At 46.3% G+C, this 12110-nt stretch overlaps 3 protein-coding genes across 3 annotated transcripts; all 3 read right to left on the bottom strand.

Moving 5' to 3' along the window:
* Positions 1-268: 268 nt before the first annotated feature.
* Positions 269-2128, bottom strand: LOC124027672 (GTPase IMAP family member 7-like). Its single transcript, XM_046340040.1, has 2 exons — positions 1816-2128; positions 269-1497 (listed from the first exon to the last, which is right to left on the bottom strand). The coding sequence occupies exons 1-2, from the start codon at positions 1874-1876 to the stop codon at positions 458-460; spliced, it is 1101 nt and encodes a 366-aa protein (XP_046195996.1). The 5' UTR covers positions 1877-2128; the 3' UTR covers positions 269-457.
* Positions 2129-4676: 2548 nt separating this feature from the next.
* Positions 4677-7101, bottom strand: LOC124027671. The gene is made up of 5 exons (XM_046340039.1): positions 7036-7101; positions 6668-6830; positions 5607-5773; positions 5313-5511; positions 4677-5110 (listed from the first exon to the last, which is right to left on the bottom strand). Exons 2-5 carry the CDS (start codon positions 6777-6779, stop codon positions 4677-4679), a joined length of 912 nt encoding a protein of 303 aa, XP_046195995.1. The 5' UTR covers positions 6780-6830; positions 7036-7101.
* Positions 7102-7109: 8 nt separating this feature from the next.
* Positions 7110-10773, bottom strand: LOC124027670 (ankyrin repeat and fibronectin type-III domain-containing protein 1-like). Its single transcript, XM_046340037.1, has 11 exons — positions 10621-10773; positions 10125-10325; positions 9869-9982; positions 9668-9765; positions 9396-9490; positions 9089-9190; positions 8750-8848; positions 8371-8500; positions 8139-8258; positions 7717-7938; positions 7110-7613 (listed from the first exon to the last, which is right to left on the bottom strand). The coding sequence occupies exons 2-11, from the start codon at positions 10279-10281 to the stop codon at positions 7443-7445; spliced, it is 1308 nt and encodes a 435-aa protein (XP_046195993.1). The 5' UTR covers positions 10282-10325; positions 10621-10773; the 3' UTR covers positions 7110-7442.
* Positions 10774-12110: the final 1337 nt, after the last annotated feature.

Below are 12110 nucleotides of genomic sequence, written 5' to 3'. Positions count from 1 at the left end.
ACCACACACACACAAGTGATTCACACCACTCAAAACCACACACACAATTGATTCACACCATTCAAAAATTCACAGCACACTTACTTTTCTATTGAGTATTCAATAATGAATGCCTGTTTACTCCCGTGGCACTATGACAACCTGGTCAAATAGAATCACTTCCTCAACTGTCAACTCTTATTCACTTTCTGATCATTTACCTCCATGTGTTAGTGCATTAATAGCTTCATCAACTATGACTGTCAATGGAAGAAAGTGCATCGGGCTCTTTAGCAAGCCTACCTTATGAAGTCATTGTGAGGATTTTTCAGGGAACACAGTTGAGTGATAAATAAGTGTGTGAAACGAATTTGCACTTCAGAGACAGAAAAAAATATACGGGTTATTTAAGACCCTCATCTTCTACCTGATAACCCAGCACCATACAGTGAATAATAGTGGATATTAAATGTCCCCGTCAGTGTAGGAGAGTTTTGCGGTGTTTGTAAAGCACTTTACTTCCCTCTCTCACAGCTCCTCCCACCACTTTGGCAGCTGATGTGATTGACAGCGGTGTGGTAGCCAAAGCTGCTGCCCTCTCTATCGCCTTAACCTTTTTCACTGCTTTCCCTTTCCCTTTGCTTGTTACTCCAGCTCCCTCTGCCGCCCCCTTCCCCAGGGCAGACACCAGCTCACACCAGAACAACTTCTCTGCCTTCTTTCTGGCTGCCTCTTCCTCTCTTCTCCTCTCCTCCTCTTCCCTCCTTCTCATTCTCTCTGCCTCCGGTCCCTGAGGCTCTGGCCCTGTCTTCACCCCATCCTCCTCCTGCTTCAATGGAGTCATCCTTCTCTCTCCCAGAATTCCTTCCTGCACTTCTCTGATGGCTCTCTCTGCCTCATGGTACATCAGGTTGGTGTAACAGCCACCTCCGTTCTGCGCCACCATCTTGTCTATCTTCTCCAGGAGCTCTGTGACCTGAGTGCAGTCTGTTATCTTGTTGCTGTTGTTGAAGACATGGTAGCCCCCCTGACATCTACTCACAAACTCCTGGAGCTCTTGGCTCTCCTTCAGGAAGTCTTCCATGCTTTTTCCCTGAAGCTGGTCACCCCAGGTGAACAGTACTACTGTGTATCTGAGGGCTCCTGGTCCAAAAGTGGCCTTGACCCACTCCAGGGCATCCAACTCCTCCTGAGTGAACCTGCCAGGCTGAAGGGTCACCAGGAAGGAGTGGGGGCCAGGGGCGGACAGCACCACACAGCGTCCTGCCTCAGCCGTCACCTCCTGAGGGGAGAGGCGCGTGTCGAAGAACCCTGGGGTGTCGACCACAGTGAGGTTCCTCCCAGCCACAGTTCCACTCTGTCTGTCACACTGACCAGTTACAGAACATGAAGAGATGTCCACCCGGAATGCCTGCCTCCCGAGGATGGTGTTACCAGAAGAGCTTCTCCCTGCGCCTGTCTTCCCCACCAGTACCATCCTCAGCGCCCCACTGTCAGGCTCCGGTGATGCTTCACATGCTGTGACACAAATTACAGTCATTTATACTGACCTAAGCAATCTAAAAGTGTAACCTACCTTGAAATTACTATCTGACATAGGCCTTCTGTTTTCCTATGATCACCTATACAATATGCAGGTCGATTATATTTATAATGGTTGGGGGCTGAGAAATGTAGTTAGCCTACATTACAGATTTCTGAGTGATGCTGTTCATTTTCGGTGGAAGCTGTAAAAAAAAAGAAGCTATACAAATGCCATCTTTTTCGATGCGCAATGGAAAATCTACCTGCTAGCAACAACAACAGTAGCCTATTACTGTTTCAATAGTCTCTCACCCAGATTCGAGGCAGCACATTCCAATGACGCCATCTCCACTGTCCCACATGAGTTAGCCATGGCGAACACGGCGGAGCTATGGATTCTCCGTGGAATACCTTAATATGCACTGGAATAAGAGGGTCCTGTCTTCGGTTGCGTTACTTGCGTATATTACCAGCGCTTCCTTATTCTTATGATAGTCTTTTTTATTGAGAAATTAAATATATTTGTATCCATGTCCTTTTTCTTTTCACCCGTTTACATGCCCTATCTACGATGCAATGCTGCAGAGTCAGACCATGATGTCATTGTGATAATGCGCACACGCGACCAGACAGTCTGCGCTGACCAACTGACACTGTACACCTACCTGTGGTCAGTTCTTTGATCCTACACTGTCAATTTGCCGTTTATGCGCCACATTTTGATATTCGCATATAGGGTGAATTCGGAAAGTGTGGGACGTCATATAAACTGGGACAGCTTTGTCCTGACGTGTTTATTTCTTGGTCTGACAAAACTATTATTACTTGCAGACAAACCAAAATCACATCGCTTAATTTATGTGAGATCATAGTGGGGTACAGAGCAAGCTTTAAACAGGAAGCTCACGCACCTCAAAGCGCAAGGTCAAATCAGTGACATGGCTGTTTTTGTTTTGATGTTAAGGTTATAAACATGTCATAAATAATTGCACTCTGCCAAACTGAAAATGAGCGTACTAGTTCTTCGCGGGTTGACTCCAGTGGGGGCTGTTGATGGGAAGATGGCTCATAATAACGGAACAAATGGAATCGCATCAAATACATATAAACCATGTGTTTGATACCCTTTCAACTATTCCTCTCCAGCCATTACCTCCTCCCCGATTAAGGTTCCACCACCCTCCTGTGGTTGACTTATAACCCGCGGTCCCCGAGGTTATATATGTAGGGCGGGCAGATTTAGTCGATTTGAATAAAGAGAAAACAGTACCTTAAAAAAATCTATAAATGTATAATTATATTGCAATTTATATCTGTAGGCTACATTGAATGTTTAGGGCCTAACAGTACACGCGCACAATATCCTACACGCCAATCGCCAAATGCTTTTGGGAACAGGCAGCACATTTTAAAAGTCGATCCATGGAGGCAAAAGGGACAATGTCAGAGTTTAATTCAATAAAAGAAAAGCTGTGAAATGGAGAGGGCCAGAAAAGTAACCGTTTGTAAAGATTTTGTGAAGTGGTAAAAGAGGACGATAGCAGTGCCGGCTATGTTATGTGTGATGATTGTGAGGCGCAATACAAATTCGACAGTCACAAGATGGGGACTTCAAATAGGCCTATGGCACTTCAAGGGAACTGTTGGCCTACCCCAGAACCGCCTCAATTCATCGGGGCATGGACTCTACAAGGGGTTGAAAGCGTTCTCCCGGGATGCTGGCCCATGTTGACTCCAATGCTTCCCACAGTTGTGTTTCAGTTGGCTGGATGTCCTTTGGGTGGTGGACCATTCTTGATACACAAGGGAAACTGCTGAGCGTCAAAAACCAGCAGGGTTGCAGTTCTTGACACAAACTGGTGGCCTGGCACCTATTACCCTACCCAGTTCAAAGGCCCTTACATTTTTTGAATTTCCCATTCCCTCTGAATGGCACAAATACACAATTCATGTCTCAATTGTCTCAAGGCTTAAACATCCTTTTGTAACCTGTCTCCTCCCCTTCATCTACACTGATTGAAGTGGATTTAACAAGTGACCTCAATAATGGATCATAGCTCTCACCTGGATTCAGCTGGTCAGCATGTCATGGAAAGAGCAGGTGTTCTTAATGTTTTATACACTCAGTCTATAGTCCTGCGGTTGGGGATTATATTTGGACTATTTTAATTGAAAAAAAAAATCAAAGTAAGGTACTTAATTGTTACCCAGAAGTTAAAAACAACTGCATTGGACCTGTACTATTGGCATTTCACCTTAATACCCAGTTGGCCTGTGTAACCTTCTCAAATACACACCCGTTTCTGAAAAGGATCATGTAAAAAAAGAAATACAACAAACTTTTTCTTAGAAATAAAATGTGGAACAACACAAATACAGCTGAAAATATTTGTATTTGGTCATTTCATAAAGATAAACCATTCAACTGATTTTACTGTAGACTAGCTAGTTGTGTGTTCAAAGGACACAAGTGCAACAGGTTAATGGAGTACAATACGGTAAAGAGTATTTTACATTGAACAAAAGAGAATAGCAGTTGTGGATATAGACAATCATACATCAATTCAGTTGAATACAAGTTGCAACAGGGAGACATCTCTCGTACAGAAGCACAGAACATGTCTATCGGGCCTCTTGGAGACAGGCCCTTTATATCACCACTGGAACAACTACAGAGAGTTGATAAGATAATGTGATAATGTGATAATGTGATGAGGAAACAACCATGAATATCCCACCGTTTGTTAGTTAAAGGCACTAAAAGCATATTAAGAATTTGTTGAGAATTGGTTGTCAAATTCTTCGAGAGGCACGATGAGTAAGTACAATGTATTTCGGTGTAACGTTCAGTTCTAATAACGTTCACTCCCACTCAACCTGGCTCCTGGCTGGCATGCTGCCCCCCCTGTTGCCAGCATGTATCATCGTGTCCTCTGTAGGTAAATCCCAGCTCTGGGCAGGTGTGGTCCTCACAATGGGAAGAGAGGCAGATGTGGCCAGCCCATCTAAATGACCTGAGAACAGTGTATCTGCACAGGTTCTGTCTCCTAAACTAAGGCCTGCTGTCAGTGAGTTCGTATCATGATGCACATCAGAGAGAGAGCAACCCTTAGGTCCACTCTTCAAGTCAGAGTTTAGTCCACAGAAAGCCTCGCTTTCACCGACTCCAAGACTTAAACTGTCAAACATATCCATCCTCCCAGGTACAGGGTCCTCCTCCTCTCTTCATCTATCAGACTCAGTGTGGGGAAGATGATGTCCACTTCTGGTAGAGGCGGGATCACATCACTGACAAAACTGTGAGGATACTCCAGTTCTCCACTGTAGGCAGCTGGCAGGTTCACAATGTCATGATCTGCCACTTCTGATTGGGCCATAATGTTATGATATACCACTTCTGATTGGGCCACACTGTCGAACCCAACTCCTGACTGGTCCAGGCTGTTGAACGCCACAACAGGCTGTTGGGCACTGAGGTCCACGGGGTACCCCCCTTTGCTAGCCCCCTCAATTAAACCCACAGCCTTTTCATGGACCCCCGGGATACATATTGGCTCAGAGATCCCACTGCTGACACCAACATCTGTAACAGTACAGGTAATGCTCTCTAGAGGCAGTGAGAGGAGAGGGCCAACAGAAAGGAGAGTTAGTTACATCAAACAGACAAAGGAAGTGACTGAATATCAAACTAAGGAATTAAGTGCATCACAATATAAAACAATTTTCTTCTCACCCCTGCCTGCTCTCTAATGCTCCAATCAAAGACAGTGAATAATGAAGTAACTACATCTACTACATTAACAAGTTACCTGATATTTTATTTTGAGAGAGTATGCGCTGGGGCCAGACTCTGGTGGTAGGCCTGTCATCCTCCTCATCATCTGGGCAGGCAGGTGGGTCTCCTCCCATGACCAGGCCCAGAGGCACCGCCCCCACCCACTGTTTAGAGCGGACACACTGCAGGACATCCATGATCCACCGGGCCTCACGCCACACCACCTCAAGACCCTAAACAGGGCAAAGGGACAGAGAGGCAAGGGGGCTCATACACACACACTGTCCTCCTTTGATATCTATTTCATTACTCTCTATGGGTAGTCTACCTGTGAGAGCTGAGTGATGTGACCAAGGCGGTCTCTGGCCTCCTGCACCTCCTTCGTGTCCAGAGCTTCTCGCAAAGCCTGCTGGGACAGATGGGCGTCCAGCTCCAACCGAACCCAGACCTGACAGTACTGAGACAGGAAGTCTTGCTCGTACGTCCAGAAGTGCACTGTGAGACGGGAGGATTAGACATAAAATAAAGAGAAAATTCTAAGCTCACCACCACTGACCATTTACTCTGAGCCAAAACATAAATGGCATGACATCTTATATTCTCTAGGTTGTCCATGAACCTTTCCCTCAACGTCAATAAAACCAAGGAGCTAATCGTGGACTACAGGAAATGGGGGGCGAGCACGAGGAGGTTGAAATCATCAAAATGTTCTACAGCTGTACTATTGAGAGCATCTTGACTGGCTGCATCACTGCTTGGTATGGCAGCTGCACCGACGTCGACCACATGGCACTACAAAGGGTGGTGTGGACAGCCCAGAACATCACTGGGGTTGAGCTCCCTGCCACCCAGGACCTCTAAATCAGGCGGTGTGAAAGGAAGGCCCAGAAAAATGTTAAAGACTCCAGCCACCCCAATGACTGTTCTCTCTACTTCCGCACGGCAAGCACACATGCACACACTTAATTTGCTCACACACACACATATCATGCACATACATTCATACTAACTCTACACACGCGCACACACTCACATACAATCATCAAATACACTGCAGCTACTCTGTTTATCATATATCCCGATGCCTAGTCACCTTACCCCTATACATATCTAACCCTCCCACTCAGGTATCCCTGCACATTGTAAATATGGTATTGGCACTGACCCTGGAACTGATCCTGTATATAGCTTACTTACTTTCTCATATTCTTTTTATTTCTATTTCTGTGTTTTTGTTCTACTTTACTTTTTATTACTTTTTTTAATACTAATACTGATATTGATTACTGCATTGTTGGGAAAGAGCAAACAAGAAAGACATTTTACTGTACTTGTGCGTGTGACACTAAATACTCGAAACTTAAACCCAACTCTGGCACCAATACATACCCAGCTCAAAGATCTGCAGTGGCATTGTAAGGCCTGTCTCCTTGGTGCCCACTAGGGGCCAGTAGCTAGAACTGAAGTCTTCACTAGGGGGCAGCAGGAGCAGCATGGACATCTTATCCCCAAACTGCAGCAGCTCCCGAGTGTAAACACCGTACTGATACGCCTGTAGGAGAGGAGAGCAGGGAGAAAGAAGTGATGATCAGAGGATGAGGACAAGAGGTTGTGAACATCGAGAGAGAAAAAGCAAAAATAAAAGAATAGAGAGAGAAGACAAGAGGAGGTAAGAGAGGTGTATCACATGATACAGTATAACATTCAAATGAGATCTAAAAGCATGTGAGTTGGAGAGTAAGTGAAACCATGGTTACCCTGTAGAGGGGGATGTTGAGCTTTGTCAACAGGAGAGTGACAGCGGCCCTGAGTGACCTCACAAACTCCCCAGCCCAGAGATGTCCATCGAGGTCTCATCCTCACCCTCTGTGTCCTCATTGGCTGTTAACATGTTGTGGCTTTGTAACCACGCCCATTCATCGCTAAAACAAAAATGCAGCCCAAGACACATCACAAGGAACTATCATTAGCAATGATCTCATTTGACCAGTCAGTAATCCTTAAAAACACTAGAAAAACATTGAGGACACACTTAATTCTAAGTATTATACCGTATTCCATTTCATCATTGGCTATACCAGGTCAGAACAGTTTAAAAGTCCGTCTGTACGTGGCAGTGCATACTGAACTCAGTGGTAAGCTCAGTCGTAGTATGTTATCGGTGTTACCGGGACACATGGGGGTTGTGGCGCATTCTGGCGTGGCATAGCAGGTTGGGCAGCCTCTGGGGCACTAGAACCCTGATCTGCTCCACTGTGCTGCACAGCTTCAAGATGCCCACGTACAGGCCCGGCTTGGCCCACTGGACACTGTGTCTGTGGAAGGACAGCTTCTCCTGGTGAGGGACACAGAGAAAGGCATTGTTGTATTAGCACAATAAGAAGACTTACAACTGTGTATAAACATGAGCGCACAGTGTTCCAGCCAGGAAAGTTCACCTTGAGCTGCTCTGTGAGGGTGTCCATGGCAGTAGGCTCTGGGAGTAGAGGGGTCCTGCTCCGGTTCTTCTCCAGCCAGGCCAGGGGGACCCAGTGGAGAGGGAGGTCTGGGGGTTTTGTGTGGGCCGCACAATCCTTCACTGTCACCAGCAGGACATTACCCTGCCTGTCCTTCAGAGGCTCATAGTACACCTGCCCCAAGTCTACTGTCCCCAGAGAGGACTGCAGAGAGAGGCAGGGAAGGAGAGAGGGAGAAAAGTATGAAATATTTTAATAGAAATAGTGAAAAGGAAAGCAAACGAGAAACAGGCAGTGAAAGAGAAAGATCACAGAAAATGTTGTCTCTTCATCTTTGCTAGGTGCTTGATTGATGAGAAGGCCATGTACAGTGACCTATCAGTGTACATTATCCTTTTCTTCACCTGTAGTTGTGCTACAGCCTGCAAGATATTGTGCCTGTTCTGAAGTAGTGATGAAGAGGAGGAGAGAGCGGAGGAGAGGGCCTGCTGGAGCCAGGGCACCTGTTGCCACGCACAGGACAACTGTAAGAAAGAGAGAGAGGGATAGAAAGATAGAAAATAGACAATGTAACTTTGGAACATATATTTCATACAGGTATACCTACCAATGTATTCAATAAGATTGACAGCTAACCTTGGCAAACCAAAGGAAGTCCTGAGAGATGGAGGTGGAGCAGCACTGGATCTCCACCAATGGGAGCTGGTCATCTGCTGTGACCAGGATGTTTTCCTTTCTGTAGAACACAGTTGCCAGGTATACACCCCTAACAATGAGACAACGAGGAAGAACAGAGGAGAGAATAAGATTAGTTTCATCCTAACAAGGGAAGACAGAAGAAAACTGAATAGAGAGGTAGGTGCAATAAAGAGAGGGCAGAAAGGGACACTTGTTTGAAGAGTAGGGGATGTACTGAGGGAACAGAGACAGAGTGGGACCTTTCTCTAAATGTAACCATGGGAGAGGTTAGTGGCAGAGATACAGAGTTGTTGGGTGAGGAGCACTGCTATCTCACCTCTGTAGGAGACGGACAAACTTGGTGGCAGACTGGAAGAGCAGCTTCAGGCTGCGAGACATAGACAGGCGCTTACTGGGGCTCTGGGGCTTGAGCTCTCTATGGGCCACAGGACAAAGGAATGAGACATTCAGACATGGAGGACCATGTGAAAGAGCCAGAGTATTATTTTGAGTGACTGATACTGTTTACTTTCTCGTGTATCATACAGGTGTGTATAAAAAAAAATCTATATATATAAAAAATTAATTAATTAATTTTTAAATAATTCTCCTTGTATGAGAGGCGGAACTGAGATGCTGTATCTATTTTATGGTTCAAGAAGTACACTACCTATACAGTATCCCTTGTAGTGTGGCTCTCTGGTCTGCTCCAACAGTCTCCTGACTAGAGCCTCCTTGTTCCTGCTTGGAGTTTTCACTCCCATACACTCCCTCCAGCCTGCAGAGGGAGACACAGCGCACCAGCGTTCACTGATACTCAGAGTCATATGATCCAAGGTCAGCTGTTTTCTTCAAATGGCTGAGATTGGTATTTGGGGAGCTGATTCTTGATCTGTGATTAGGGTCAACTTCTGCGCAGAGCATTGATGATAATAGAGAATATCAGAAAGCTCTTTTGTCTGGCTGTCTGCAGTTCCATTTACTCACTGGAGGGGGCAGCACTGACTGGGCTGGAGCTCTGAGCCGGGCCCCATCCCTTCACATTGTAGGCGGTCACTCTCACAAAGTAGTGCATTCCCTAAGAGACCAATACATTATCATCATGACTTCAACTTACGAACAGGCAGACCAGGGCAAATAACTTTACATTGTAGTTGTTCATTTATGCAGGTAACTGAGAGAGTTGAGGTTAAGTGCCTCCTAGCCTCAAGGTGTCCTGGTTCAGGAGATGTGACCAGGGTCGTGTGTGTCTTACTGTCTTGAGTCCTGTGATGCTGTGGACGGGGGTCTTAGTGTCGATCACTTGGGCTGAGCCAAGTATACTCTTGAAGTTGGTCGAGGTGCTCCATTCCACTGTAGGAGGTGACAGGAAGAGAGACACGGATGTATCTATGATATTGAGGACTGAGTGGTAATTGCAATAGTGATTAGAGCCCATGTTAGAGTTGAACCTCACCTCTGTAGCGGGTGATCAATCCAGTGGCGATACCGTTTGGCTCTCGAATGGACACAAACAGGGAAGAGGCACTGGTCACAAACAGTGACACACTGCTTGGAGGGCCAGGGAGGTCTAGAGGACACAGAGAGATGGAGAGACATGCAGACAGTAAACACAGACTTGGAGCCAAAAGTACATAACATAAACGAATCAATGAGACTGGCTTGCGTGCATCATACTTGTCCATCATCACCCCTGACCCCTAGCCTCTGACCTGTGTGGTGGAAGCTCTCCCTCATCCTGCAGTACAGCTGCTGCCGCAGAGTCCAGAGGTGGAGCTGCCTCTGTATGTTGGCCTGCACATGTGGCCCCGCCCCTGCTCCACCCAGTAGCTCCTCCCTCCTGTCCTCCACCTGCCTGTCAGCCAACATCACCAGGGCATCTAGCTTGCACAACCACTCCGCTGGAAGACACACTGAGAGAAAGGGAGGGATGTAGGGAGAGAGAGAGAGAGGATAGAGAGTGGGAGAGAGAGATAATAGAAAGGTTTTGCATTGTTTACACAGTGTGGGAACAAGATAGAGGGAAAGGGTGACAGGAATTATATCTGTAAACATTACATTTAAACATCACTCACTAGTAGTCACTACCCCAAAATAATAATGTCTTAATGTACTGGATGAACCATTGTTTGTGTGAAATGTGTACAACTGTTTCTTGACCATCTCTTGATTGCACTGATTCAATCTACGTCACTGTGTAAGACTCACAGACGGGGTTGTGTCTGGCTCCTGCCTTGGTCAACACGTGCAGCAGAGGGGAGTTCTGGGTTAGAGCAGCCACGTCCAGAGGTACCAGGCCCTGCTCACTCACTCTGTTTACACCTTTCTCCCTCTCTCTTTCCCAGTCCTTCTCTTTCTTCTCTTTATCCTGTCCTCCTCCTCCGCCACACACTCTGTCCCTGCATAGCAGGCTCTGCACCGCCAGGGTGTCCTCCTTCTCCACCGCCTCCCACAGGTTCTGATACTAACACAGGGGAAGGAGAGGGGGGATTGAGTGAGAAATGAGAAACAGGCACATGGAGGGATACAGGGTAAGAGGGTACATCGTCATGGGCAGGGCAGAGAAATGCAGGAAGGAAATGTTACTTGAGATGATAGTATGGAACAACAATATAAGACAATTCTCGAAGATAAAACACCCAAAATGGATCCAAAATGCACTTTCTCTCAGGATGTCTTACTGTGTGAGGGGCCTTGCATGGATGTTTCGGCATGTCTGTCTCTCCAGAAAAAGAGGACTCTCCGCCCCTCAGCCTGACCGACAGGTTTCTGTAGATGCGTTTAGGTGAAACGGGACCCAGAGAGCGCCGCTGTGGCGGGTTTCTCACCGACACAGACATACACAGATGGCACACACACAATTGGTAGAGAGTGTGCACAGCAGGATACGGGAGTTACAGGGACGAGGTTGGAACAAAAGAGAAGAAGGTGGATGGATGATGAGAGGTCACAGAGACAGCGAAGAGAGGAACGGCAGAAGGGGGAGGGAGAGGGGGAAGAAGGGAGGATGAAGGGGTGTGGAACAGGAAGAGGTCTTTAGAGGACTAGAATGGAGTGATACAGTAGGAATAAGATGGAGGGAAAAATAGATAGAAAAACAAAAAACAGAACAAAGTCAGTCTTACTGTCATCTTACCAGCCGTTAAAACGGTTGCAGAAATGTATCACTACTTAGGGGAACCTGGGTTGAGTTGAGCAGCACTGCGTGTTGGTGGATAAGTGGATCAAAGTTACAATGCCTGAGCAGAGCAGAATGAAAATGTCTCACGGAAGTTAGAATATCTCACTCTTCTCCCCTTTGTTCCCACTCTCTAGTCTAATGCCTTATGGCTTTTTCTTCCTACTCAATGGAGTCTCTGCACAAAGCAATCCCACCATCAATCTAATGAACTGAGGAAAGGAAGTCTACAGAGTGCACGGTAAACGCTTTTACACGGAGTGCTCCTGAGATCAAACATGTCATACATACAGAACCATTTCTCTGCCCTCACATTTGCCTTTATCGTGTCTTACATTAGTGATGGATAATTGTCTATTCTTCTTCACCTCTTTTCAGACAGGAGAAACCAGCAGCATTGTATCCTGCACCGTTCAGTCTTTGTTTCACTTTCCCTCCCAAAAGCCCCCTGACATGCTTTTTGTTGCTTTTGACCAAAATGCTCTCTTTCACTTTTATTTTCTCTCCTCAGTCACTACAA

The sequence above is a fragment of the Oncorhynchus gorbuscha genome, unplaced genomic scaffold (genome assembly GCF_021184085.1).
Source record: "Oncorhynchus gorbuscha isolate QuinsamMale2020 ecotype Even-year unplaced genomic scaffold, OgorEven_v1.0 Un_scaffold_3452, whole genome shotgun sequence".
NCBI lineage: Eukaryota > Metazoa > Chordata > Actinopteri > Salmoniformes > Salmonidae > Oncorhynchus > Oncorhynchus gorbuscha.
This window is presented reverse-complemented; position numbering and strand designations above follow the sequence as displayed.